Source organism: Phascolarctos cinereus, unplaced genomic scaffold (assembly GCF_003287225.1).
Source record: "Phascolarctos cinereus isolate Bilbo 61053 unplaced genomic scaffold, phaCin_HiC Scaffold_3;HRSCAF=262, whole genome shotgun sequence".
Lineage (NCBI taxonomy): Eukaryota > Metazoa > Chordata > Mammalia > Diprotodontia > Phascolarctidae > Phascolarctos > Phascolarctos cinereus.
In genome coordinates, this window is record NW_027555736.1 from 100522875 (window position 1) to 100550632 (window position 27758).

The following is a 27758-nucleotide window of genomic DNA, read 5'->3' on the forward strand; positions in this document are numbered from 1 at the left end:
TAGGTACTGGAATACAAATGCAAGGAATCTCTACTCTTGAAGAGTTCATATTCCATGAGGAGAAACAACATTTAGAATACATACAAACTAATTTGAGGCAGTTAAGAAGAGAGTATACTAGCAGTTGATGAGAATCAAGAAAGGTTTCATGTAGAAGGTGGTACATAAATTGCATTTTGGAGGAAGAGAGGGCTATAAGGCAAAGGTCAGACCGTACGTTTTAGAGATGAAGGATATCCAGGAAAAAGACATGAAGAGGGAAAAGGAGGACTACGTGTGAGAAAGAATAAGAAGGCCAGTTTGACTGGAATGTAGCATCTTGGAAAGGGAGAAATGTATAATAAGTATTTTTTAAAATAGCTTTGAGAGAAGAGTTGAGAAAATATGGCTCCCCACTTCATTACAGAGGTGGGGGGGACTGTGGAAATGGAATATTGTATATTAACATACACAGTTGAAGTATTTGGTTAGTTTTTTCAACTCCTTTTTTCTCTTTCTTTTTAAATTTTTGTTAAAAGGAATGGCTTGCTGGGTGGCAGAGGAAGATATATTCAGATATGAGTGTGATATAAAAACAAGAATTACCAATGAAATTATGTAACATGTTTTTAAAAACCTGAAAATTGTGTAATTATAATGAACAAGTTTGGCTCCTGAACATGAATTGAGAAAAACTACTTCCCTCCCTTCCCTGCAGAGAAGTAGAGAACTATGGGCACAAAGTATTACATATACTGTCAGAAATGACTAATGTATTGTTTTTGTTGAAATATCTATCTGTCTGTCTGTCTGTCTGTCTCTCTCTCTCTCTCTCTCTCTCTCTTTTTTAGTATTCATTAAAAATGGATAGCTTGCTATGTAGTGAAATTGGGAAGGAATATATTCCAAATGAATGTGAAACAAAAACATAAGGTAGCAATAAAAATAATTTCAAAAACAAATACAGATAGGTCCCAATTAGTGCTAATAACAAAGATCATGAGATAGTTACATGTATTTTATTTTACATGGAACTTGTTTCCAGGCCAATGGAAGGTAAAATTGAATAAAAAAAATACTTCATGGTTTTTGTTATTCATGCTAATAGAGACTTAGCTGTAGAGCTATACAAACCTGTGGGTGATTTCTTGATTTTACTCTGCCTATTAAGCATTTATCTATTTTTACTGATTAGGCTTGACTTCCTCCCAAAAAAAAGCATAGCAGTTGTAGAGAAGACATAAAAAGTCAGGTGAGGATGAATGGAAAAGTGGTTGTAAATGCCTTTGGGAATTTTTCTGGGTCAGCAGGAAGAAACTGCTCAAAGTATGTGGTTTTTAATATCCAGCTAATGGAGACTAGACCCAAGTCTGCTGTACTACTGAGGTTAGCTGCCTATTGCAGCTCTGCCTTTTTCAGGAAGTCCTGGAGGCCCAGAAGATGTATTCCTTGGTCCTTTATATTAAAGGCTGAGATTTAAAGGCACACCAAACCCTTCTCTCCATGTCCCAAGAAGTAACAGATGGCCAATGACCAACCTGGGGCCTTGACTTGACTATTCACTAGGAGCTTAGATGTCACCAGCCCCAAAAAACCAATTATATTCTCTTCCCTGACAGTGTAACCCCACACTGATGGTTTCCAAGAAACATATGTTAACTTTAGATGAAGAAGGCCTGATTTAGTAACTCCAGACCTAGCACTCTATCCACTGCACCACCTAGCTGCCCCAAATGAGGTCCAGAAGACTTCAAATGTTTCTTCTATCACTAAATCTGTGACCCTATGACAGTGAAGGTGGTGCAGAATTTATTTACATTATTTTGTTATTTTTATCCCATTTTACATGAGCATATTGTAACATTTATAACAAATTCTTGATTTTTTAAAATAGAACACTAGCTAAGATCATTTGCATAGATTGTTTTATGAAAAGTATGTGGGTAATCTTTTTCATTGTTTGGTTTTTTTTTAATGGATCATTGTTATAGAAAGTTTGGAAATACCTGTGTAGTGGTTTGGAGTCATATTACCTAGAATCAAGGCATGGCTCTCCTACCTATTACCTTTGTGACCTAAAACAGGTCACTTTACCACTTTGCACCCCAGTTTCCTCATCTACAAAATGAGAGGACTGTGCTAAATGATTGCTAAGTTTCCTTTTAGCTCCTGGGTTATGATATATCCTTTAAAGCAAGTATTCTTCACCCTTTTTATGTCACGGACCTCTCTGGCTATCTGTTAAAGTCTATGGCCCCCTTCTCAGAATATTTTTAAGTAAGTAGAATAAAATACACAGAATTACAAAGGAAGCCAATTATACTGAAATATAGTTCCCAAAATGGGGGGGAGGGGAAGCAACAGAAACAAGTTCAAGTTAAGAATCCCTGCTTTGAAGTCCAATTTAAACACCCTTCACCCCCATATTAGTAACCTCTTAGACTTCATATGGCACTGGTCTACAGCTCTCTAATGCTATGTATTATTTTGTGTTCTGGTTCTATGTATGTGTCTCTGTGTGTGTATATCTATGTATTTCTTACCCCTCTACTAAACTGTAAAGACCATCCCTCTCTTTTCCTCTCCATTTACCCACCTCATCCTGAGCACTGTGGGCACATAACACATTATATAATCATCACATGATAGTCACTAAAAACAGATTGAAAACTAAGTGAAATGAAAATTTAATTGAAATTTGTAATCAATGAAACTTTAACTTTTAATCTTAAAAATAAGCAAAGGGAGGCCAGAATTGTGGGTTCTTACTATGAATCACAAACTAGCTGTATTGTTCTTAGGCATGTCACTTTTCTTCTCCAGACTTTGAAAGGTTAGAACTAAATGACCTCAAAGGTCCAACACATTCTACAATTTTCTGAACTGAGGCAGAGATCTAGGGAATCCTAGTATACACTCAATTTCTGAATCAAACGATCATATCTGTTATTATTTTAGCACATGCTGAGAGGATTATAACTGTTTATATACTCTGCTTAGCCTCAGTTTCAGATCTTGCCAGCCATGCATATCAGATGCCTGGTTATAACTGCTTGTGGAATTTAAAATGGGGTATGGATTTCAGCTTAAAATAAGAGCATATACAGCTAGAACCAAACACCTAAAAAAAATAAAAGTATTTCTTTATGTTGCTTATTTTTAAAATTATTTTACTTGTTTTCAAATTAGTTTCATGCATATCTTTGTACTAAAATATCATATGCATCAATAACTGTTATGTTTTGCTAGTGTCAACACTTAGTGTTAAAGATGCAAGTATTTATAACAGTATAGTAATCATATTACATCTTGAATTTACATAGGATTTCTTTAACTGCCTCTGCCCTGCCCTCAAAATCCAGGTCTTTTACCAAAATGATCACTTTTATTCTCAGAGTATCCTGGTCAGGCTAGCAGTCAGCTTGGAATAGTGAATAAATCATAGGATTTGAAATCAGTGAACCTATTTATGTATTATTGTCTGGCTGCTTCCTACCTATGTGATCTAGGGACTCAGTTTCTTTATCTGTAGAATGAAGAGCTTGAACTAGAAGAACTCTAAAGAACCTTCCAGCTCGAAAACCTATTATTTCTATGACACTATATTATAGGTGGGGGAAACTAAGGCATGGTGTTAAATGATTACTAGCAAAGCCAAGGCTAAAATTCAATTCTCACTGACCCTTTGCATGGGGCTCTTTTTACTAAAGCCCCTATCATATTTTGTGTATGGGACCAAGGGCACTTATTTGGCTTATGTAAAAATAGATATGTAACTTAAATCTAAAAAAGATGAACAAAGTGGGAGTCAGCAACAAGCTCCAGGACACTCCAAGATTAGGCTGCAGAGCAGCTCATCACCCATTTTTAAGCCAGCTTGGGCTAGTGACTGAAATAGTTGATGAAGACCTTCATCAAAGAGCAAATCCAACCTCAAGATGCTTAAGAGGATGTCTGAAACATTAGATGAGATAATAAAAGTTACAATAGCTTCAAATTATTTCCGTTCCAGTCAATGACAGTCTGACTATCTGGTATATGGATATAATTTTTAAAAAATCTTATATTTGTCTTTGTTGAACTTAGCTTTCAGCTGGAGAGATTCGGTAGGAACAGGCTCTGAGCACAATCCAGTGACTGAGAAACCATCAATTTTTTTTTTATTAGGGCTAATGGGAACTCTGCAAGCTTATGAAAATATTTGTGGGCACATATGTTTTATTTCTAAAATGTCAGGGTGTATTATTTATTCTATGTTTCAGTTTGCACCTCTCTTGTCCAGTTATGTCCTACATTACGTAAGATATTTTTGTATATGCCTTATGTATTCCACTAGATAGTAAGCTCTATAAAGAATCCTATCTTCTATGTCTTTCTGACTTTTGCATCCCCAACAGCACTTAGCATAGAGTTTTGTGCATAGTGGAATTAAATAAAGCTTGGTCTACTAAATTTTTGGTTTCACCATCCCAAGTATTCTGTTTTAAATTAATCCACCATTTCTATCTCAATAGCAGGTACATAATCCATAAACTTACCTAAAATTTTGGGCTTTTACATTAGTAATAGTTATATAAAATAGTCATTGCAAGTATGTGAAAAACTTTAGATCAATAAATTAAATTATCTTCTGGTTAATAAAGCTATTAAAAGTAACCCTTCACTGTACACTTCACTTTTCAATGTTAAAAAAGAGAGGTGCAACAGAAAGCCTTCAGAATGGCTGAAAACAGGGTCTGTGTTTTCTGCCCATTAAAGGGATCATAACTGCATGTTCATTGAAAGCTAACCTTGAGCTAGAAAGAGACAGGATGATGCTAAATTTCTTCTTGGCAAGAGGGCAAAATTTGGAAGGTTACCTTCAGAGAGCATATCTACTGCCAAAGTGTGGAAAGACAAGCCCATGATTAGGGGGACCTAGGAAATGCAAAGAGTTGATTGAAAACATCGAAGAGCACTTTGCTGAATCATGATGGGGGAAGTCTGGCAGACCAGAGCTGAAAGGATCAATGACTAATTCACAAACAGCTTATGTTCCTTTCTCTCTGTTTCTAGAAACCCTGAAAAGCATAGCATAGTGTAAAACATATGGGTCCAGAATTCAAGAGATCTAGGTTTCAATACTAACTCTGACACTGAGTCACACAGCATGACCTTGGGCCAATCACTTTATCCCTCTGGGTCTCAGTTTTTTCATCTGTAAAATGAAAAGCCTGGACCTAAGGGCAATTTCAGGATTCTAAATAAAGGGATTAACCAGTCCAAACACAATATAAAAAATATTTTTAAAAAATAAATGAACTATAAATCATAACATAATTCATCTCCTTTCTTTCCTCAAGGGCCTTTTTAGGACTTTTTGAGTATTAAATCAAGATTCTCTAATGTCCTAGGACATGGTGAATATGATCAACTATGTGGCTGCCTGGAAAATGACAGCACATGTGAGTGCTAGTGGCATCTGCAGGCTTAAGAAAAATAAGTCACATATGCAAGATTCAGGACTATACCAATTTATAGTAAGCACTCTGACCCCTCAGAAGAGTAGAGAAATTTTGGGAATTTCCCAGGGAAAAAAGGGAAATTTTCTTGTGAACAGCACCTGCTCAAAGCATAATATAGATCAGCAAATACTGATCACAATACAAATGCATATTGTTAATGCTTTTGCATGCCTCACAAGCAAATTTCCTATCAAGGGAAAGTCTTAAGACTCTCCTAGCACACCATGTTCCACATTAAACATATAATCGTTGATGAATTTTTTCTTAAGTAAATAATACTATCCTTTTGTAAATTACATCACAATAATCTGGTTCTCCAAAATAATCATTTGAACTGAAAATTACCAAATTTAAAAAAGGACAATCTAATTTTTTTTCTAACATTACTATACATATCTTTGAATCACAGAGTTACAGAATTAGGTTGTGAGTGATGTTCTTTTTAAATAATAGAAAAAACATTTATCTGGTCATTCATGTTTTACTTAACTTATAGAGAGGGAATAAGCATTTATATAGCACATATTATGTGCCAGACAATGTATTAAGCACTTTACAAATATGATCTCATTTGACCCTCACAACAAACCTGGGGGAAAGATGCTATTATTATCATCTTTCCCATTTTACAGTTGAGGAAACTGAGGTAAACAGAGATTAAGTAACTTGCCCTGGGTCATACAACTAGTGTGACCCTTATAGATACATGCTCATATACCTAAAAGTTTTCAAGTGATAAGAGATACATGCTACTATATTTTGATAAGGAACACTAAATATTTTGCATGTTCTTTCATACAGTTCTAGGATGTTAGTGTTAGAAACAACTTAGTTCCACCAATTTTACAGAAGTCAAATTAAGGACCAAAGAGGTGGCAAAGCTTACCTTAGGTCACACAGCTAATAAATGGCAAAACCAGCTCTCAAACCCAGACCTCATGACTCCCAGCTCAGTGTTTTTTCCTCTGTGATTCCCTTAAAGGCATTATTTTGTTTGGAATTAATTTTCAGGAAAGATGCTTGTTTCTTATATTTGACAAACTCCAGCATCACCTAAATTTTTTGGTACAACAATTCATCTACTCAAAAGACCACTTCTGATAATATAACTTCAAAATAAAATCTCCCAAACCCTCTTGCCTCATTACACAATAGACTGTCTTCTCTAATAGCCAGCAATATAGTTTAAAAAGCTACAAGGATTATGTGAAGGAACTGTAACTGTTTAGCCAAGAGAAGAGAAGATTGAGGGGGACATGAGTGTTGTCTTTAAATATGTGAAAGGTCGACGTGTAGAAAACGGACAAGGTTTGTTTGTCTGGTTCCTAGTAGGCAGATCAATAGCCAGCAGATGGAAATTACAGGACAATACATTTTGGTTCAACTTAAGGAAAAGATTCCTAATAATTAGAACTGTACAAAAGAGGAATGAATTCTTTGAAAGGTAGTTACTTCACTGTCACTAGAAGTCTTCAGATTGCAGATGGCCATTTCTTAAGGATGTTATAGAAGGGAATCATGATTTGATTAGAGGTTGAACTAGATGACTTTAGTCATTTCCAAAGTAAAATTTTATGATTATCCTTCAGAATGTATTTTTATTCTTCAAAGTAGGTCCTTAGCAAGATTTTACTATTATTTAATGACTATATTTACTTTCAATTAATAAATACACACTGTGATATCTATGCATATGCATGCATATAGAAAAGTATCTATAGCGGCATTGCCCTGTCCAAAAAATATTAAAAATAGCTCAATAGCACATAGTGGTTTTCTAGTTTGGGACACTGTGAGTTGTGTTGTCTTTGTCTCAACAGATGACTGCTTTAATCAAGAGAAAATCAAGTGTGAAGGAAGAGTCTTGAGTAAATGACAATTCAGGAGTATCCTCAACAAAATGCAATATGAAGTAGAAAAGAAGCATGAAAATTGTTTTCAGGGGGAGAAATCCAATCCATGTATATCACCAAGTCTGCTGCTTCTACCTCCAAACACAAGAGAAGCCTTTAGAAAGCAATGTGAACTATGTAGTGTGGTCTTACTGTTTAAGACAAGTTATTCAATTGTCCCCTTTTTGCCTATAAATTGCATTAGCGTCAACGTATACTACCATTGCCCCTACTGATTTGCTGTCAGCAAGAGGGAAAAATTTTCTCACAACCCACCAGGGGATTTTGAAAGACCGGAAGAGATGAGAGGAAAAAGGGGAATCAGTGAATATGACTGCATTATTTGACTGGGAAGACTTTAAACAGTACTTATTGATTGGCTGCGCACTAACCCAAACTAAAATAACATTTCCCCCTTTATTCTCTCCCCAAATAACAGTAATGAACCTAACCATAACCAGTTATATTTCCCCTGTAAAAGAATGAATCTTTTAGAATTTCTCTTTCCTGGTTCTGTTCTGTTTTGACCCCATCATGCAAGAGCACATTTGCACAGCACTAACATCCCTGCCACAGCTTCAGAGATCAAATTCACACACTCGATTAAAAATCCAACTTCTTAATTAAAGCAAACATTTCCCAGCCTTCTCACCAGTGGGAACTGCAGAAGAGAAATATTGGGTTTCCCATACAGAGAACACAGTCATATATCCAGTCAACTTTGGTGGAGTAAAATGGAAATTCCCCACTATTTTGTCATATGCTTCTTTATGTAAACCACACATTAGCTTCTTTACCCTTATTCTGAAATATAGATCACTCTACTTAGCTCTCTGCAAAAGTTTTCCACATTCTAACTCCAAATATGGTTATCACCCATTACAGCTGTAAAACTTAGCAACACTTCTCCATGTTGAAATGTACAAAAGTATGTTCACATTGGCTGGGCCCTCAAAGTCATTGCTGTGACTGGAAACAAAAATAAGATTAAATAAGATATTGTAGAATGAGAGTCCTTTTCCAGCTCCTGACAGGCAAGGTGTACTGGAGGTAGGTAGGATGATGAAATGGTTCTGCTTATATTTTCTTTCTTTGGGACTCTAGACCAACCATCTTTGTTTCTTTTTTTTTTTTAATTCTATAATCCATAGACCAAACTCAAAGTCCAACATCATTACAATATTGCTTCTTGACTCTTGTTATTAATTTGATTGTACTAAGTTCTTTATTGAGAACTGATAGTTGCAGCTAGCCAGGAAAGGGAGGTGGGGATATTATTGCATTTGGTTGGAAGAGGAGGAAGAGAGGGAAGGGAAGAAGGAAGGAAGGAAGGGAAGAAGGGAGGAAGGAAGGAAGGAAGGAAGGAAGGAAGGAAGGAAGGAAGGAAGGAAGGAAGGAAGGAAGGAAGGAAGGAAGGAAGGAAGGGAAAGGGGAGAGGAGGAGGGAAGAAGGAAGACAATGAAAGAAGGGAGAGAGAAAAGGAAAAGAAGATTAGGAAAAGGGGGAAAAGCTTAAAAGTTTGGCATTATTTCACTTTGAGTTTTTGCCAGAAATCTAAGAACATATAAGAAGACTATATAGTTCAGACCACTTCTAGAGCTAGGATTTTGGAACCTCCAGCTTCACAAAAATGCAAGAAAAGAGCAAAACAGAAGTGGCAGAAGAATAAGAGCACACACAGAGAAACGGTTTTTTTCCCCCATGGCACCAGTTTAAATATAGTTTAATAACAGCTCTGTGCACCATATGTAATAAAGCCCCTTACCATGACTAATGAGAATAATGCACTACATTTCATATTACTGATCTCTCCTGGGGACTTGAAAAAAAAAATACTCCTAACTGGATAACTATACTTATCTAAATACAAATCCTGTGTGCCAAATAGATAATGAAGGCAAATTTTCTTAAAAACAATCAAGTGAAAATAACTACCCCACCCAAAAAAATCTGTTATTGTCCTTTAGTCTTCCTAGACTAAGAAGAGACTTGAGAAAGCCAGGAATCAAGTTTGCCTCTGCCTTTACTTTTTTTGAGTAAAGTGACTTAATCCTATCAGATGTTTCGCCCTGCCGAATGCCTGTCTTATGTGCACTTTAAAATGGTATTTAAAATTTTCAAAATTCTTCCAACATGTGTATCCTTGTTCCCCCTAAAACTGGCCCAAACTGATGAGATTTTTTAAACACAGATGTCTGAAATTCTGTCTTTCCTAAAGACAAAATTTAGTACTGAAAACACTAAAGTTTACTGCTGAGGTAATATTCTTCTTTGGCAAACTCTTAATTTTCTTCCCTGAATTCTAGATACAAATCTAAAGCATGTCTTTCAAAATTAATGGCTCCTTGCTACAAATTATTGCTATTGTTGCTTGTATCCTGCCTCTACTCTCACAGTTCTCTGAAATTACTTACTACTTAACTTTTCCTGTGTTCTACATTTATAATAAGGTGTCCACTTTGCTTGTTCCGAAGAGAGTGAAGGTATCTCATTTCACTGTTATTCATATAACTCTGAACATTAGAAAACAAAACAGTAGGATACAAAGTATTTTCATGATCCACACACATAAAGGTAAGGTGAGTCAGTCTATCAAATGCAAAACAAACATTTATCATTTTATATGTTTTTATTGCTTATCAATTAACATTTTAAAGGCCAATAAACGTAGAAATATCTACTTATAAAACAACTGCTGTCATAACAAATCAGCCCCACATATGCTGCTACATTTCACTTATATATTTTTTTAAATTCATGTATTTGTTCACTTCATTAAAATGTGTTCATGTCATAAAAATACTTTTTATGATTTCTATGCTCATCGTGTAGAATGGTATGACTATTTCACTTGGGAATTTTTTTAAAAAACTTTTTTTGTTATTATTAGACAAGAGTACAAGTCATATAATAGTTCATAAATCAATAAGAAAATGGGGTTGAAGAACAGCAAGAAAAAATATTCCATATCATCAGAAAGAAAATATTAGGATTTTCTCACCAGAAGAATCCATGTAAAATATCCAGACACATTTACCGGCCATTCCATATGTCTTTGGTATCAAAATAAGTATTTCTTGTCAGTCAAGTCATAAAATTTTAGCCTCTGATTGTCTAAACTTACACCAGGTCTACCTTGTATATTACTTTGATGATCTTTCGTCAAAATGGTTTGATTATTCATTTAAACTCAGTAAGATGATGCTTTCAATTTCCTTTAACTGATTTTTTTAAAAGTGAAAAGCACTATCACACACAAAAAAGCATTATTATCACTCTTATAAGTGCCTGCAACCTCCTAATGACTTAATTACTAAAGGAGAGTGATAGGAAGACAGTAGGATAGAACCAATACTCATAAGTTTATAGTATAATAGTAAGAAAACAAAACACACTGAAAAGTAGTAGCCTCTAACACAGGGTTTCTTAACCTGTAGGTCTGTGGATAGATTTCAGGAAGATCTGTGAATTTGGATGGGGAAAAAATTAACATCTTTATTTTCACTAACTTCTAACTGAAATTTAGCATTTCCTTCTATTGTTAACTTTTTTTAAATTACTCATAAAAGTAGGGGTCCATAGGCTTCATCAGACTACCAAAGTGATCCATGATACACACACACACACACACACACACTCACAAACCCTTAAGAACTTCTGCTCCAACAAAACAAAGATAAATGATGATGGTTTTGTATATGCTTTCACAATAAAGCAATGATACTGGTTTCCATTAGTCACATCCCAAACTCTTGTTATGTTAGAATTTCACTACACATGTCTGTAAGGTTACTTTAAATGCTGGTTGAGATTGTGAGGCTGCACTCGTATTTTATCAGTCTTAAACATTACTATGAAAGTCGGCAAATATTAACAAAGTATGTAGGTGAATTCCCATAGTCCTTCAAACCAAGATTACTGTATCCATCTTACTTAAGCAAATCAAAATTCTTCTCCAAAAATGTACTTAATTATTTCACTTTATAAATAAGAGGGGGGAAAGTCCCCTTAAGAAATAAACATTTGAAATATCTGTGTATTCTTCTCATTGAGAATTTAACTAAAACATTAGTTTACTATCTTTCCTTCAAAATATGTACCAACCAAAAAAGTTGAATTGTTAACTCTGTGGTGGAATCTAATTCTCTCTATAACCTTTTTTTCAAAGATGGCGGTGTAAAGAGCGACTAATTATAATATGAAGATGGTGGCTCAGATTGAATTATGCAAACGTTGCTTCAAAATAACCAGATTGAATTTCAGTGCATTAAAGATGAACCTGTAAAGCTTGCCATTTTATGCCTAGTTCCAATGGTATTTGAGCATGTAGAGAGGGGATGACAGGTCCCAAATCATCCTTCTAAAGAAAGATTCTGAAACATAAACATCAGCTCTCACTGACAAAAACTCATTGGTCCCTGGGCTTTGCACCTGCATTTTGCACCATTACCCATACCCAAAAGAAGAAAAGTGTTCCTTGATGCCTACAACTAGGATTACGGGCATCAGGGGCCATCTTTGAAAAACTCATCCTTATTTTTCAAAGCAAGACATTCCAAAGATGTGCTTCTTTAAATGAAGAGGAAGGCTTTGGGAATAGAGGCAGAGGGAAATATTATACATATGGCAATTAAAATTCAATTTTAAGTGATTAATTTCCTCCAAAACCCTCAGGCTCAAGCTACATTTCATACAGTCATGCATATATGGATTTTATAAAAGAAAATTAATGTTTCTCATTTTTTCCAGTCAAAAATAAATGGCATGAAAAGTTTATGAATTATCATGCTAAAATGATTTCAATAAACTATATGGTGAAACAATTTCACTTGACATGTTGATTCCACAAGTAAAGACATTAGAAATTTTTCAATTAACTGGTTAATTTAGTTTTTTAAAAAATTCACATTATATTGAAATAATTTTCTTGGTATGATTTATATCTTCATTGAGGGTTAAAGTGTTAAGTTACATTATCTGTCAAATATACTTCAAGTCATATTTGAAATAACAATTACTCTTTCAGAAAAATAGAGGCAATTACATAAAAACATTCATTTCCAAAGTCACCAACTGTTGAAAGTTTCACAAGATGTCCAATTAAAGCAAAAAGTGGTTATTAGTGAAACACTAAAGCCAACTTTATTACTGTAGAAACTATTTACTTTGCCACTCCAAAAGGAAATCTGGAAACGCTCTGCAGATGTCATGATGTCAAAGAACTTTGGTGACAAACAAATTTTCCCTGTTTTCTCACTGATCTATATGTCAGTCCTCAAAGCAGAGGAATTTAAATTTAAATTTACTGCCACTTATTCATAATGTTTGGATACTTTTCAATACATCTTAATAAGCTTGTGTAATTCCAAGTGCCAAAACAATTACTTTAAAAAAAAAGCTGTCTTGGATAGGACATTAAAACACATCTCCCAGGTATGCTCAATATAAAGCTTTATTATATTCTTACATAATTCTCTGGTTGTCCTGCTTCTCCCACATGCTTCGAATTCATACCTTCTAACATTTCTTAAAACCAATTTGAATACTTCATTACAGGAAAAAGGCATATATACCTCGAAGGGAATATAGAAAGGTATCAGCCCAGTAGGCCTTAAAACCAATGCCTGAAAAATTCAAACTGAGCAAAAATAATCCGTGCTACCTTGTACTTTTTGCCTGCTCTCCTTTCCCAAGTGACCCTTAAAATGTTTTCAGCATTTTTTAACATCCACAAACTACCAACTACTTACATTCCAGTAAAAGAGAACCTCAAAATTCACCCCAAAAGTGACCTCGTTCACAGTGACTACAAGATGGCATTCGACATAAATGCGAGAAAACAGCTTATATGTCTGAGCTCCTCTGGTGAAGATCTTCCTAAGAAAGGAGTTTGTCTTTATTTGGGGAAATCAAAGACAAACAAAAAGAATTGCTTATGATCTTCCTCACCCACCATCACCCAATCTCCTTGTTTTGTTCTCTGCCTACAATTAAAGGAATTGTGTGTGTGACACACGACGCATACAAAAACAGTACACACCAACATCCACATGCCCCAGTGAAGCTCCCAGGGAGCTCACCAAAAGGCGAGCTGCTCTGCTGTGATATTCCTCCAATTTGCGTTGTTCCAGCCTGGAAGAATTCCAGGAACATCCCTTGAATAGGGAGGACAAGGAGATGGGGAAACAGGTCTGTCTGCACCCCTGTGGACTGATGTGCTGCTCAAGGTATTTCCCTTCCCGCCCCCACCCCCATCCCTGCACACACACACACAAAGACACACACAGACAAGCAGAGCCAGAATAATTCAAATAAGAGGCATATCTCCCCTCAAGAAAACTTGTCTTGGCCATAAGCCCTAGAGAAAGCATAGCAAAAATACTGTTTGGGGTGGAGGATGAAGCAAAGGAAGGGGGTATCTGAAGGGTGTGCCTATACACGCACACATACACATACACAAACACACACACATACACACACACACACACACATACACACACACACACACAAACACACGACACCCTCCTCCCCATCCTCTTACTTTTGGAGAATCTGAGGCAAGGCGGCCTGAGGCGCCGGTGGCGGCGGCGGCAGAGGTGGCGGCAGCAACGGCTGCTGCATTCCTCGGTGGCCCGGGGGTCCCAGGAGTCCTGGGGGGGCGGCGGTTGCGGAGGCAGCCAGGGTGCGGGCATCTCTGTCGGGTTGCTCGCGGCCGCTGGTCTCCGGCTCCTGGCTCATGGCTGCGGCCAGCACCATGCGGCGATAGACCGCCCGGGACGAAGCGGCGAGAGGCGAGAACGGAGCGGAGGGCGAGCGGAGACCGAAGGGGGCGATCCCCGGTGCGCAAAGTGCCCAGGGTCCGCACCGGCCCGCTGCAGTCCCCTTGTCCTTCCCCGCTGCGCGGCACCGTGAGGGGAGGGGAGGGGAGCGGCGAGAGGGGAAGAGGGGGAGGGAAGGGGCAGAAGGGAGGGAGAGCAGTAGGGGGAGGGGGAGGGAAGAGAGGGGAGGAGGTGCCGCTGCCGCCTCCTCCTTCTCCTCCTCCTCCTCCTCCGCTGTGTAGTCCCTCACTCCCAAACCCCAGCCGAGCTGGGGGCGGCAGGTCTCTTGGCGGTTCAGGGACGGGGACTGTCCCCAGACTGGGAAGAGCATTGTGGCATAGCTACCAATGCAAGGGAGCGATGGGGGATGGGGGACGATGGCCCCAATAGAGAGGAGCCCCCCACGGAGTCGAGGCGGATGGGAAGGTAGCGAGAGCCCAGCGCTAGCCACGGGAGAAGCACAGGCCGGGAGGGCGCACAGCTATCCAAAGGGAGAGGAGCGCCGGGCGTAGTCGAGCCCTGGGAGGAAGGCAGAAGGGCGCATAGCGCTAACCTGCTTAGTTGGGAGGGGGTACTGAGAACGTAGAGTCCCGAGGCTGGCGGAGAGAGATGCAGAACTATCCTTGAGGGGAGGCTCAGTCCTGGCGCAGACCTAAACCGGTTAGCCGGGAGGCACAGTCTGGGCGCAGAGCTCGCCTTGACAGTGGGAGGCAGGAGACTTATCCCGGGAACATGCAGACCCTCCGCATCAATCCGGGTGGAGGCAGTCGTAGCATAGCGCAGGGCCAAGAGGAAGGCCCCAGAGTACAAAAATACCCCCTTTTTAGACATCACACGCCACCCCCTCCCATGCAAAAAGAAATATATCGTATCTTACCACTATGGTTCCCATCCTAAGAAAGAGCCTAGTATGGGGGCCTTGGTCTAGATTTCCCAGGTCCTATGGGCCTGGAACTGGCTGGGAACACCTGCATCCCTCGAATGCCCCGGGTTCCGTTCCAGATTCTCAGCTCAAATCCCACCTTCTGCGAGAGGCCTTTCCCACTCCACCTCATCTCCTGTCCGCTAGCGCCTTCCATCTGAAATTACCTTCCATTCACAGTGAATATGTCTTACATGTATATATATGCAGATTGCCTCCTCCATTAGACTGTGGGATCCTTAAGAGCAGGAAGTGCTTTTTTGCCTTTCTTTGTATCTCTAGTGCCAGTGTCTGGCACATAGTAAATGTCATGATAAACGCTACTTATTATTGGTGATGATGATGGCTATCATTGCAGCTTCCTAGAAAGGTCTCGAGACACTAAGTTTTATGTGAGAGGCAGTGGAGTAGAGGATGCTATGCAGGGACTTTGTATTATAAGCAGAAATTGATATTAATTATGGTTCATAAATAGAATGGGGTGGGGGGGAACGAGATTAATAATAATTCAGTCATGTACCACTTTAACCTTAAGTGTCTCCTGACTCCAGTACAGAGTGGTATAAGAAAAAGGCACTATTTAGAGTCAACACCTGAGTTTGAAAACCCGGCTTTTGGTTGACCTTGAGCAAGCCTCTTGATCTTGGTGGGAGTTAATTTCCTATGAGGATATTTAACTAGATGGTCTCCAAAGTCCTTTCCAACACGGGCATTTATACAGCGCTTTAAGGCTTGCAAATTCCTTAAGAAATGCCTCATTTGATCATCACAGCAATCCTGGGAAGTAGGTGCTATTGTTAGCATCTCCGTTTTATAAATGAGGAAACTGAGGCACTCAGAAGTTAAGTGACTTGCCCAGGGCTCCAAAGCTAGGAAGTATCTGAGCCTGGATCTGAACTCAGAGATTCCTGATTCTAAGTCCAGCACTCTGTCCACTGGGCCACCTTAGTCTCTCAACTTTGAACTTGCACTACTACAGGCTCCCCCAGAAATTCTATCTGGTGCCATTGTATGCACAAATACTCCAGATAGTTATGGCCTCAGTAGAGCCCTAAACTTTTTTTTTAACTATCATTCATATTAAAGCAAATTATAATTACTGGGCACATGGAAAGGGGTGATCATTATATTGGAGGGTGCAGATTTCTCCAAAACACCTAGTCTAATGAATGATTTCAAAGAGGACCTTGTAGCAGAAGTTCATTTATATTCAGTTATTTTTCTATTCATTAAATTGCACCTTCCCTGGTTAATTCACCCATAGGTGGGAAGTCAGAACTAAATATATATTTTTGAAAGCAAAATTCACCTTCCACATAGTCTCTAAAATCATGATTTGGACTAAAAATGCTATGGCCCAAGTAGATATGCAAAATTCTAACAAGAGCAAGGCAATGAAGCAGTTATCTTTGGCAGACAGTCCTGAAGACCACAGAAGAAGAAAAAAATAGGCAAAAAAACTGCCATGAAATTATGGGGGTACAATTTTTTGATTCTTGCTCTTAGGTACAATATTAGGTAGTTACAAGTTTGCAGGTATTACAGGTACTTTCAGCAACTGACTTCACAGACTTCTACCATATACTCAGTTTTCTGCTATAGTTTCTTTTTTCTCCCCCTTATTTTATAGTTTGAATTGCTTTGTTTTGCTCACTAGCCCAGGTGCCAACCCTGACTCTTAACTCCTTAGAATCCCTGCTCCCTCCTGTGTTCTCCATGTTCCTATTGATCTTGATCCTCTGAACCTTTCCAACCAGCACTTCAGGCCCTAGAAGGACCAGGAAAGGAAACAACCTTTCAGTAGCCTCATCTGAAGAAATGAGACTTCTTGCCAAGGTGGATACCAAATTTGAGACAGACCACCTAACTCTTAAATACCTACCTATAGCAACCAAGCCCTGAGGTTCACACCAGGGCAAATGATAATCAGGAAAGTGAACTCAGTAAATGAATCTTCCATTCCAGAACTTCAGAAAAACTCAGCAGAGGCCCACAGGTAATAGGAAAAGTGGTCCCTCCAGTGAAGAGAGCACCAGCACAACCAGAGCTGGGATATGCATAGCCTTCAAGCCTTGTGTCTGGAGGCAACACGAGCAGAAGGCATCTCTGACAAAGCTTCAGCGTGGTCAGAAAAATCCATGGTAGGGACCTTGGAAGTCCCAGGGAAGATAAGGACCAGCAGGCAGGACAATGACCAGCATGCAGGCCACAGTGCTCAGACTAGGATCACCCAACCCCAGGGGCTGTGACTAGCATGGTCTCAAGACAACAGAGAAAGTGCCAAAGATCCAGAACTCTGCACCTCAAAAATACAACCAGGTATCCCTAGAAGGTAGAGGTCATTGAAAAAACCTGTAGGACCCAGAATGAAACCACAGCACTTACTACCACACCCAAAAGTGCAGCAGGCAACAGAGCTTGGACTCAGCACAAAGCCTCAATTCAGTACCCGGCACATGGAAAGTTGGAGAGATGAGTAAATCAAAAATACCAAGCAGTAGCAAAAATTGTTGCAAGTCTAACTCCCTAACAACTGCAAGCAGAAACTGAAAGGGGGCAAAAAAAGATTTTCTCCAAAGACTATATGAATATCTAGAAAAGATAAAGTAAGAAAAAATGAAATAAAAATTTTTGAGGATAGAATGGTAAGAAAATAAGGAGCTTATGAAAGTTGTAAGTAAACTGTATCCCAAGAAATTAAATCCCTGAAAAGTAGAATTTACCAAACGAAAGTCAAAGGCAAACAAGAAATATTGGAACAAAATCAAAAGATTGAAAAAATAGAAGAAAATATAAGATATGTTATAAAAAACTACTTACCTGGAATGGATGAAGAAAAGATAATTTAAGAATCAATGAAAACAATGATTTTTTTCTTTAAAAAAAGAGTCTAGACACTACATTTCAAAAAAAACATGAATGAAAACTGCCTAGATTTATTAGAACCTGAGGGTGAAATAAAGATAGAAAGAATTCACTGATCACCTCCTGAAAGGAACCCTAAAAGGAAAAGTCTCAGGAGTGTCATAGCCAAAATATAGAGCTCCCAGGTCAAAGAAGAAAGTACTGCAAGCATCCAGAAAGAGGCAGCTCAAATACCAAGGAACTTTAGTCAAGATAACACAAGACCTGGAAGCTTCTAGAGAAGATATCTTGGAATACAGTATTCTAAAACGCAAAAGAAATAGGCTTGCAACCAAGAATAACTTACTCAGAAAAGCTGAATGTAATCCTCCAGGGAGATAAATAGACCTTTAAGAGAAAAGTAGACTTTTCTGATGAAAAACCAGAGCTGAATAGGCAATTTGAAATGCAAACACAAGAGTCCAAAGAAACCTAGAAAGCATATGAAGATAGAGACAATTTCAGAGAATCCTGGGTAGGATGCACCAATGAAATGGCAGGTGATTAGAACCAAGAAAACTATATGTACACTGACAACATTATAAAGAAAAACAACTGTGAAGGATTTAGAAACTAAGATAATGACCAACCATGTCTCTGGAGGACTTATGATGAAGCATGTTAAACCCATCTCCTGAGAGAGACACAAGGTATAGAAACACATTTTTTGACATGGCCCCTAGGTGCACTTATTTTGCTTGAGTATATTTACTTGTTGCAAGAGTTTGTTCATTTGTTTGTTTTTCCTTTTGGTTAATTGAGGAAGGCCATTTAGGAGGAGGGAGGCTTAGCAACAGCGGTTTCCCTTTCCTCCAAAAAGATGTCCATTATAACATTTTTTAAATGCATAGAAGAGAAGGAAGCACCAACAAGCAGGACAGTTTTGAAAGTAATGTGTAAAATTTGTCATGTGCTTTTTTTGAAACAAGATATATGAAATGGAGATTCATGATTTGATATAGAATTCTTTTTTGTATTCTTCTATGTGTATGGAAATGCTCTATTTTGGTGTTTAAGTTCAGAATACAGGCATTTAAAAAAAATAAAGGACAAGGTTTGGTTCCTTGTGGGCAGGTCGTTGTTTTTTGCTTGCATTTGTATTCCCGGTGCTTAGCACAATGCCTGGTACACAGGATGCAATAAATGCTCTCTCTTTACTCTCTCTTCTCTCCTCTCCTCTTCTGTGTGTGTGTGTGTGTGTGTGTGTGTGTGTGTGTGTGTGGTGTCTGTCTCTCTCATCCATCAACCTATATGTGCCTTGTTATAGTGGGAATTTGAAATGGGGCAAGTTGTAGGAAGAGGCAGGGGAAGAGCTTTTTAAGGTGATCTAATTTATCTCATCTTATACCCCCGGAATGCTTTATAAGGTTAAATCGATATTCCTATTTTTATAAATCATTTAAAATCTTCCTAAATTTTAAATGATTTTCTCCTTCATTCCCCTGAGGAATGGGCAGGTAGAGAGTCCTCTCCAGCTGCAGCAATGAAAAAGGCTATGAATGTCAGTCTGGCTTTTATAGGCCCGAAGGATGAGCCACATAGTTAATTAGAGGAGTGAGAAAAATATTGGGTGACTCATCGGGAGTTGATAGAACTGAGAGCATGGCTGGGAGATGAATGACTGGTAAACATCGCTCATTTTAGCCACCATGAAGAAAGAAGCACGTCCTTCTTGACCCGCAGGAAAAATGTGAGCAGGTCCAGCAGCTATAAAGCTCAGGGACTGGAGACAGAGAAGTCCAGGACTGGAACATCTGTTTTGGCCTGAACATCAGTATCTGACAGATGTTCCAAGATTTTCCAATGGGTGAACTGCACCATTTTATGTTTTATATATATTGTTTCTGGCCTCTGCTAAATCCTGTTCCAATATCTACCTCATCGTGATGCACACCCAACTCCATGGTCTTTAACACTATGCTGAAATAGTACAAATTCTGGCAGACCCTACCAAGCAGAAAAGGCTTTGAGTACAGCTCCTCGGGATGGACTGTGTATCTGTTGTCTAAAGACCAGACTAAGTTTGGAGAGCTTATCGTCCATGAATACTACCAGGTGATAAATATTTCTAGCCAATGAAACTCCCAGAGATTGTCTACGAATCAATCAACAAATCAATCAACAGGCATTTTTCTCTTTTTTAAATATTTTGCTTTTTTCCCAATTACATGTAAAAACAATTTTTAACAATTGTTCTTTAAAATTTTGAGTTCCAAATTCTCTCCCGCTCTTTCTCTCTCTCTCCCTCCCCTCCCCCTCTCTGAGACAGTAAGCAATTTGATATAGGTTACATATGAGCAAGCACTTTTTTAAGCACCTGCAATGTGCCAGGCATTGTGCTTGGTGCTAGAGTTACAAAGACAAAAGTAAGACTGTCCCTCTGCTCCAGAAACTTCCGTTCTACTAAGGGGAATGTACCAAGGTGACTGCATAATCTCTAGTGGCTCCCTGTCACCTCCAGGATTGAATATAAAATCCTCTGTATGGCATTCAAAGCCCTTCATGACCCACTCCCCTCACCTTCTCCCCACTCATGCACACACCTTTCCGGTCTTCTTACATCTTGCTCCCCCGCACATACTCTTTGTTTCATTAACACTGGCCTCCTTATGCTTCTCGAACCAGACACTACATCTCTGAGCTCCAGGCATTCTCCCTGGCTGTAATCCCCCATGCCTGAAATGCTTTTCCTCCTCATCTCCACCTCCGGGCTTCCCTGGCCTCCCATGTGTTTTTCTTATTTGCACCGTATAGAGTTTGTTTGTACATAGTTGTTTTCATGTCGTCTTCCCCATTAAATTGTGAGCTCCCCAAGGGCAAAGACAGTCTTTTGCCTTTCTTTGTATTTCCAGTGCCTTAGCCTAGTGCCTGCCTGGTACATAGCGGGAGCTTCAATAAATACATATTGATTCACTCACAGCTTGACTGAGAGACAATGCATGAAGGGGATAGGATTTACGTTGAGTGAGAGACTACCCATGGCAATAAATTCAGGAATCCTTGGTATGAAAAGAAATACTGTAGCTGAAGTTCATGTCCATGAAAGTCAGCAAATTAGTAGACTACTACTCTATGGACCAATTGTTTCCCAAATATATCCACTTGCTTCCATGATGAAGCCTCCCTTCATATCCCTAAGTGGAAATGATCTTAATTCCTCATACCTCAAATAGCACTTTTAATCTCCCTATTGTGTTCTATTTTCTATTGCAATGATTTGTATATGTGGCTTATCCTAAGCTCAGTGAGGGTGGAAATATATAGATATAGATAAATACATAGATATATATGTGTTTGTATACCTCTCCCAATCCTTAACAAGATATAATCTATATATAGTAGGTGCTTATTAAATATTTGTTGAATTTAGTTGAACCTAATAATTCGTTTATATATAGGCAGCTAAGTGGTAATAGTGGAGTGTCTTAGATATGGAGTCAGGAAAACAGGAATTCAAATCTGGCCTCAGGCACTAGTGTGACCTTGGGCAAGTCACTAACCTTTGGATTTTTTTTTATTTTATTTTTTAAGCAATTGGGGTTAAGTGACTTGCCTAGGGTCACACAGCTAGTAAGTGTCAAGTGTTTGGTCTGAGGCCAGATTTGAACTCAGGTCCTCCTGACTTCAGGGCCGGTGCTCTGTCCACTGGGCCATCTAGCTGCCCTCCATCACTAACCTTGTTGCCTCAGGTTTCTTATCTATAAAATAGAGATAGTAATAGCCCCTACTTTCCAGGGTTGTGAGGATTAAATGAGGTGTTTGTAAAAACACTTTTCAAACCTTAAAATGTTATATAAATGCTAGCTATTGTTATTAATCATTTGGGACACTTTATATCAAAAGGATGTTAAAAATAAAAATGACAATTTACCTTGGGGACTAAACAGTATTATATAGCTATGGGTTATTTATCTTACAATAATAGCTTATTTTTGCCAGGCTCAAAATGTACTTATTGTGATGTCCTGACAAGTTCTTGCGAATGTAGCAGCCATCATTTGAATAAACCATTAGTCTAAGGACAGAAAACTTGTCACAGGTACAATCTACCAGTTTTCCAGATTTGAATAGATACAGTCCAGTTGTTGAATATTAGCCATGATATGTGAATGCTTCCTTGACATTTATGATAGGATCAATATCTATTAAAGCTCTACTCCCTTCCCATGAGGATTAGCTTAATTCTTTATTTACTAGGAATTTGTCTCCAAGACTCAATTGGCTCAAGAGGCTAAGGCTTAAACCCATTTACCAATGGTCCAGCTTTGTGGTAGTGAGGTTGTTGTTTGTCTTTCGTTCCTGAAGAGGACCAATGACATTGTGAGGGTGATGTCGTGACTTGAGGGTTAATTGAATTTAGGTGAGGCAGAGCTACACAAAGTTATCAGTCTCATTCTCTCCTCCAGAATCATCAAAGTTCAAAGGCAAGCCAAAAATCAAAATGACTGGTGATGGCCCAGGATGCAGTGGGTGACCTTGGCCTTTTTAAGCTAAGGTCTTCCCCAGCTCTCAGTTTCTCTGAGGCAGTGTGGTGGCCAGATATGGCCTGCCCTAGGGATCATCACACTTGACAGATATTCTAAGGCCAGAGGAGTCAGCACACCCTGCCCTGATGACCAGATACGTTTCCTAATCCTTTTTCGAGTATGTTATATCTAACTAAGCCTCTTTTTGTTAACTGTTGAGTGACCTGTATTTCATTTCATTCTGATATTGAACCTAAACTACCAGTGGACTAATGTCAGTCAAGTCCAGTGTGTGATAATATTAATCTCCCATTTTGCCAAATAGAATTAAATGAGCTAATTACTTATAAAGTATTTTGCAAACCTTAAAATGTTATACAAATGTTAGCTGTTGTCAATAATAATTTGGGAAACGGAATATCAAAAGGATGTTAAAAAATAAAAGATTATATTTACCTTGGGGACCAAATAGTATCATACAACTACAGCTTATTTTTCACACAATTATAGCTTATTTTTACCAGGCTCAAAATGCACTATTACGCAATTTGCAAACTAATGCTGGCTTTTTTTTTTTGCTCTTTATGGGGTTTCTAGTATTATATCCATTCATTTCCTTTTACTACACATTAGCTTCTCTGTATTATCTACTCTTTTGGTCTTCCCCAAATCCATTGAAGATGTCATATTCATTCAAAGTTCACAGCTTTGGAGTACTCCTCAACTTTTTATTTTATATCACTTCCCACCTCCCGACAATATCCAGTCAGTTGACAAGTCTTGTCAAACTTCCCTTGGCAACACCTCTGGTGTCCATACCATTCTCTGCCCTCACATGGCCACCACTCTAGTTCAGGTGCTGATTACTTCTCTCTTGATCTATTGTAATAGCCTCCTAATTGTCCTCCCTGCCTCAAGTCTCTACCTTTTTGAATCTGTCCTTCACATTACTACCAATTGATATTCCTAAAGCCCAGGTCTGACCATGTCACTTACTTGATCAATGAATTCTGATGGCTCCCCATTGCCTATAGTATGAAATGCCAACGCCTTTGTTTGGCACGTAAAGTCTTTCCAAATTGGACTCCATTCTATCTTTCTGAATTAATTATACATTTAGCCAAAATGGCCTTCTTGCTGTTTTCCATTCACAACATTCTATCTTCCACTTTCATTCCTTTACATGAGCTATCCCTTTGTGCCTGAAATGTACTCCCTCTACATCTTGGTCCCAGAGAAGTCTTTGTTTCCTTCAAGTCTCAACACATTTATTACCTCTTACAGGAAGGCTTTCTTGATTCCCCTCACCAAATTATTTGTGCTCTCCCTGCCCAAAACTGTCGTTTTACACACACATACATTGTATATTGTATTTACTTTTGCACCAAGGGTGATAAGGGAAATCTGCGATTTGTGAGATGGGATATCTCCCACATAAAAGGACACATGCTCTGGCTATTAACTAAATTGCTGTTTATAATTCTACATGACCAGAATGACATAGGGTATTTCCAGACTGGGGACGTACCAAAGACAATTGGAGACTGAAAGTCAGAAGAATATAATAATAATGATAATAATAGGTAGCATTTGTATAGCACCTACTATGGTACTGTGCTAAGTGCTTTACAAATATTTCATTTGATCCTTACAACAACCCTGGGAGGTAGGTGCCATTATTATCCCCATTTTACAAATGAAGAAGCTGAGGCAAGTATAGGGTAAAGGACTTGCCAAGGTCCCACAGCTAGTAAGTAGATATGGTCACATTTGAACTCAGATCTTCCTGACTCCAGGTCCAGTGTTCTCTATCCACTGTGCCACCTAGCTGTCTCTTTTTAGGAGAAGGAGACACCTCTGGAATCAGAGGAGTAAGGAGAAATGTCTACACATTTTTCTCTATTCCACTCCCTCTGTGCAGTGCTTTCTCTCCCTTGGTTTCCAAGCAAGAAGTATCACCCTCTCCATCACTGAATTGGGTTCATGGAAACCTCCCTTTGGGACCCCATAGGCTCAGGGATACACTTATCTGTGTACATATTGTTTCTCCAGGTCAAATACAAGTTCCTCAAAGGTCAGTTTCATCTCTGTCTCTGCGTTCTCGATGCTTAATATTGTGCATGGCACATTGTAGGTGTTTAATAAATGCATGTGAATTTAATCAACTTGAAAAAAATCTCTGCTCTTGGCTGAAGTATTTTCCCCTGGGCTCCACTGCATTTCTTCAAATACTTAAAACATGAAATTAAATCCTGTTCTGCTTTAATTTGATCTCTCTCTCTCTCTCTCTCTCTCTCTCTCTCTCTCTCTCCTCTCTCTCTCTCTCTCTCTTCTCTCTCTCTCTCTCCCTCTCTCTCTCTCTCTCTCTCTCTCTCTCTCTCTCTCTCTCTCTCTCTCTCTCTCTCTCTCTCTCTCTCTCTCAAAATCCCAGAGAGCCATTGGCTGAAGGATGTTGTTTAAAAATAATGTAGTTACTCACTGAACTAGATAGTTGTTTGAAGTTGAAAGGGCTCAGAGAACCTTAGCTAAACAAAACTGAGGACATGACTCAGGAGAGTTCTTCTCTAGCTAGAGACATCCTGTGAGCTTCACTTAGAGGCCTCAGGGACCAAGGCTTATCATTATTTTATTGATTCTATGAGATCTGTGCCCTCTGGAAGACAGGGGCATATAATGGGATATAAGGGAAAAGCTACTGAACTGGAAGCCAGGACACCTGGGTTCTAGTCCTGGATTTAAGATCTTATGAGTTTCAAGCATTTCTTAAATCACCACCAAGTCTGCTCCTCAGTTAAGAGCCACTGAGGTCAAAGATATTTGTGAGAGAAATGGACTGAACAAAGTAGGTCAAAGTATTTCAGGCAGCCAAATTAATCAGAGTCAGGTTAACTCTGAAGACAAAGAAATAACTTTAGCTCCATGGGGAGACGTGGCTTTTTTACAGCCTTCTTTTTGTTGTTCATTTGTTCAGTCATGTCCCACTCTTTCTGACCCCATGGACCGTAGCACACAGGGCCCTTCAATTCTCTACTATCTCAAAGTCTGTTCAAGCTCATATTTGTTGTTTACATGAATCTATCTATCCATCTTATCTTTGCCATCCCTTTCTCCTTTTGCCTTCAATTTTTTTCCAAAATCAGGATCTTTTACAAAGAGTCCCCTCTTTGCATTACGTGGCCAATGTATTTAAGCTCCAACCTCAGTATTTTCCTTCCAATGAGTAATCTGAATTAATTTAAGTATTGACTGATTTGATCACTTTGCTATTCAAGGGACTTTTAAAAGTCTTCTCCAACACCAGTTTGAAAGTATAAATCCTGTGACACTCAGCTTTCCTTATAGTCCAACTCTCACAGATATACATTACTACTGGAAAAACCATAGTTTTGACCATATAGACCTTTGTCAACAAGGTGATTTCTCTGCTTTTTAGTAAGCTATCCAGATTTGTCATAGCTTTCCTTTCAAAGACCAGGTGTGTTTTAATTTCATGGCTGCAGTTGCTGTCTGCAGTGATCTTTGAGCCCAAGAATATAAAATCTGACACTGCTTCCATTTTTCTCTCTCTATCTGCCAGGAAGTGATTAGACCACTTGTCATGATCTTAGTTTTTTGGTTTTTGGAGGTTTTTTTTTGTATTAAGCTTCAAGCCAGCTTTTACACTCTCCTCTTATACTCATCAAAAGGCTTCTCAATTCTTCTTCACTTTATGCCATCAGAGTGGCATCCTCTGCCTATCTGAGATTGTTGATATTTCTCCTGGCAATCTTAATTTCAGCTTTTGATTCATCCAGCCTAGCATTTCACATGATGCACTCTGCACATAAGTTAAATAAATAAGGTGACAATGTACAGGCCTTATCACACTCCTTTTCCCAATCTTAAACCAATCAATTCTTCCATGTCTAGTTCTAACTGTTGTTTCTTAACTCTCATACAGGTTCCTCAGGAGACAGGTAAGAGGAACTGGTACTTCCATCTCTTTAAGGAATTGCAACATTTTGTTGTGATCCACACAGTCAATGGCTTTAGTGTAGTCAATGAAGCAGAAGAACGTGTTTTTCTGGAATTCCCTTGCTTTCTCCATAATCCAGCAAATGTTGGCAATTTGGCCTCTTGTTCCTCTACCTCTTTGAAACTGCACTTCTGCTAGTTCTTGGTTCACATATTGCTGAAGTCTAGCTTGCAGAATCTTAAGCCTATTGTGTGCTGGCATGTAAAATGAATGCAGTTGTTTGATCATTTGAACATTCTTTGGCGTTGCCAAACCGCTACTGCCTGGCTGTTTACTAATACTTTAGTAGTGGGGAAACTGACCAATGAGATCCCAATTATAAGAGTATGTGCAAGATGTTCTTCCTGGTACTAACCCACGTAGAGACTTGGTGAACTTGATTCCAGGCATACATATGGGAGGAGATCTTTTCCCTCCCCATTTCAGAGCAGCTGCAGATATTCTGTTTTCTGTAGATTTACTATATAATGATGGGAAGCAATTTAGCTGGCTGCTAAACTGAAATTGAAAATGCACAGAAAAAGGTAGAAAGAGATGAAATATCACTCTTTTCCCCAATGCCTTCCAAGTAAGGGGGAAGAAACAATGCCTCCCTTCTGCAAGGGAGAAGAAGGAAGGAGGTACCTACCATTCGGCTACCTTATCTCCCTACCTGGCTGTCATTACATGACCGTGCATACTTGGTTCCTCTGTTTCTATCTCTTCTCTTTATTCTTTTCTGCTATTAGGTGAATGACTCCAGGAGATGCAATGGAGCGGGTTATGCCCTCATGAACTTTGCAATATCAGAAGGATGACCAGAGGTCTAGCAGCTGGAATCCATGGCAGATTCTGCTGGCACCCTACAAGCTTAGGCTGATGAGGAGCCAGCCCTGAGGAGTGACCTGTCTGACACAGGTCAGTTGTAGTTCTACCTGGCAAGCAAGACAATACATCCTGAATATGAGAGAAACAGTTCATCCACTGGCTATTCCACACTCAGAAGCAAACCTGGTAGCAGGGAATGTTTTGTGATTGTCAGTTTACAGTTTTGTAACGGGTTGAGCCAACTCACTCCTGAGACTGGAAGTGGCAGAGACACGTGTGCTCCTACTTTGGGAGGTTTGGGGACTTTTGTTCTTCCCAGTTAATATTTCTTTGTAAAAGCCGATAATATATGTGAATTGGTCAATTGATATTGGTGAATATGGGTAAGTGGGCAGTTGGTACTAGGGAAAACGCAGCAGATTGGGGCTCGTGAGTGAGCTTAGAAATCCCC

General features: G+C 38.9%; 1 protein-coding gene and 1 long non-coding RNA gene across 2 annotated transcripts in view; one reads left to right on the plus strand and one right to left on the minus strand.

Moving 5' to 3' along the window:
• Positions 1-15213, minus strand: part of RBM20 (RNA binding motif protein 20) — a 239187-nt gene extending 223974 nt beyond the window's left edge. Inside the window, exon 1 of the mRNA XM_020988006.2 lies at positions 13917-15213. Within this exon, the coding sequence (XP_020843665.2) occupies positions 13917-14524 (608 nt within the window). The 5' untranslated portion in view covers positions 14525-15213. The remainder of the gene's footprint in view (positions 1-13916) is intronic.
• Positions 13383-27544, plus strand: LOC110209498 (uncharacterized). The gene is made up of 2 exons (XR_002324838.2): positions 13383-13602; positions 27229-27544. It is a non-coding gene; the product is annotated as an uncharacterized LOC110209498 (long non-coding RNA).
• Positions 27545-27758: the final 214 nt, after the last annotated feature.